This window comes from Trichosurus vulpecula, chromosome 4 (genome assembly GCF_011100635.1).
Source record: "Trichosurus vulpecula isolate mTriVul1 chromosome 4, mTriVul1.pri, whole genome shotgun sequence".
NCBI lineage: Eukaryota > Metazoa > Chordata > Mammalia > Diprotodontia > Phalangeridae > Trichosurus > Trichosurus vulpecula.
In genome coordinates, this window is record NC_050576.1 from 319,165,154 (window position 1) to 319,167,439 (window position 2,286).

The window sequence follows — 2,286 nt, forward strand, 5'->3', positions numbered from 1 at the left end:
TTACAGCAGTTGACATTTTATAACCTTCCTTAAGAGTTATTCAAATCACAACTACTAAATATGTGATTTGAATAACTATGAAGTTATATTAGGAATGTCCTACAAGAGGATTAAGGAATCCTGTTTTATGGAGAACTCTAAATTTAAAGGGATCATTTATAGTTTCTCATTTTGATTATTAGCAAAAACTCTCATACCAATGTTATAGTGTGCTCCAAAATAGGTAATTGGAACATGTCTGCTCCTATAAGGCAAAAATATATTTTCATACTTTTGGACATATGTAGCAAAGGGAAATGATTTTCTCCTGAAGAAAAAAATGAAATTATATTTCCTTTCATGCCTTTAGAGACATGTAACACATGACATATGATATAATTATGGCACTAAATATTTTTTTTGCTGTTTTTCTGATTTATTAAGACATTTTTCACAAGGTTTCTTCAATTAGAAGTTCTTTGAAACAATACCATCATTTTTTGCCAGTCGGAGAATAGAGTCATCAGATTCCCCCATTCTACGAATTGCTCCACAAATTGCATAGGTTTTAAACTGGCCATTGAATCTGCCTGTAACCTTGTCAACCTCGGCCACGTTCATCTGGATGGACGCGTGGTCCTTGGCCCCGATGATCCTGTTGCTCGCAGAACATTTCCGCGGCACGTACATATCCACGAACTCTCCGGCGTCGTTCTGCATGTCGGAGGCTGTGGTACCGAGTGCAAACGCGAAAGCGGCGGAAGAGGAAAAGGACGGCACTAAATATTTTAACTTGCTTGCAATTTCCAAAAATGTTTTGTGTCTCAAATTTTAAAGTGATTTGAAACTGAATCACTATTCTGTAAAACATATGATATTGTATTTAGATTTTATTCCTCACCTTTGCAGGTTAATCTCACTCCTGTCAAGATTCCTAATGCCTTAGGAGGAATAAATGATTGGAGAGTATACCTAGGAGCTGCCAGCATCAACAAAGTTGGCATACATAGAACAGTAACTAAGAGTGAATGGCTCCCCTATAACTGGCAATCATATGTCTATGTCGAGATGTGCTGTAAATATTTAAATACTCACTCTATGATCCTGAAAACTGGTAAATTAATTTCAAATGCCCATTTAAAATGTACTCTGAGTAAAATTTCTCAGTAAAGCAGTAGGAGATAATAACAATTGCCAAGTGAGAGAGAAGACTGCTAACTTCAGTATTATGTTAACATTTTACAATTCATTGTAGAATCTGTAATAGAAATATTTTCCACCTGACTCTCCATTTAAATTAACTGGGGACTCTTTCCTCTACAATACAATCCTAGTGGCAATAAGAAAAGAACTTGTCCCTACACTTGAATTTATTTTAAGGTATGCATGTAGAATAAAAGAATGCTTTTGGTCTTTGGTGCTTCCTGCTTCTAAAGAATCTATCGCCACACCAGGCTTTTGGAGATTTATCTCAAAGTGGAGAACTAAGAGAGTCAGCAATCACCGACCTACCTTTGATACTTCAATGGATCATTGTTCTGTTTGATTTGGGCACTCTCTCCAATGGCAAAAACTGAAAACCATCCAGGCATTTTTCATCATGTAAGACTCTTGTTCATTTCCTCCACAAATCTTTCAATGCTCTTTGGCCTTGTATGAGGTTAGAGACAAAGGTATGCTAATAGTTATTCAATCACTGACTTTCTGTGATAAAAAAGATGTACATGACATAGTTTCAAGTTTAATCACATTATTCATTATCAATGCTTTCTACAACACTTTCTTAATTCAAGACAATCAACAAAACAATGGATCAAGCCCTGATGTATAGCATTGGTACCAATTTCTGAAGTACAGAAACACAGATCGAAAACTTAAAAAGCAGTCCTGAGTTAATTCAGGTTGGCTCCATAATAGCCCTAAATTGAGCAAATGATTTAATAATTAATAATGATATATAATAACAAAATAACTGAAAAATATTTCATACTGATTCACTACCATTTAAAAGCAAATTTTTGCTAAAGGTACAATCTTCTTACATTTACATTTAAAATGAAAATAGAACCCAAGATGTGATCAATCAGATGAGACACTTTCTCTGATAGCCACGACTTCTCAGTTTTCTCCAAAATAGAAATTATACACAAGAGATAAAAAAATTTCAGATGTCTCTATACTCGAAGCCATCAGGAAACTTAATCAGATAACAAGCCAATGAACTAAAAGCAGAAAAAAGTTAATGTTTAGCTCCTAATTGCTTGCTCAGCAGCCCCACCATCCACCCACCATGCTCTGGTAGGGTTC

General features: G+C 35.2%; 1 protein-coding gene across 1 annotated transcript; it reads right to left on the reverse strand.

Moving 5' to 3' along the window:
* Window positions 1-393: 393 nt before the first annotated feature.
* LOC118848305 (40S ribosomal protein S21-like) lies at window positions 394-725 on the reverse strand. The gene has a single exon (XM_036757150.1). It carries the CDS (start codon window positions 697-699, stop codon window positions 448-450), a length of 252 nt encoding a protein of 83 aa, XP_036613045.1. The 5' UTR covers window positions 700-725; the 3' UTR covers window positions 394-447.
* Between the last annotated feature and the right edge of the window lie 1,561 nt (window positions 726-2,286).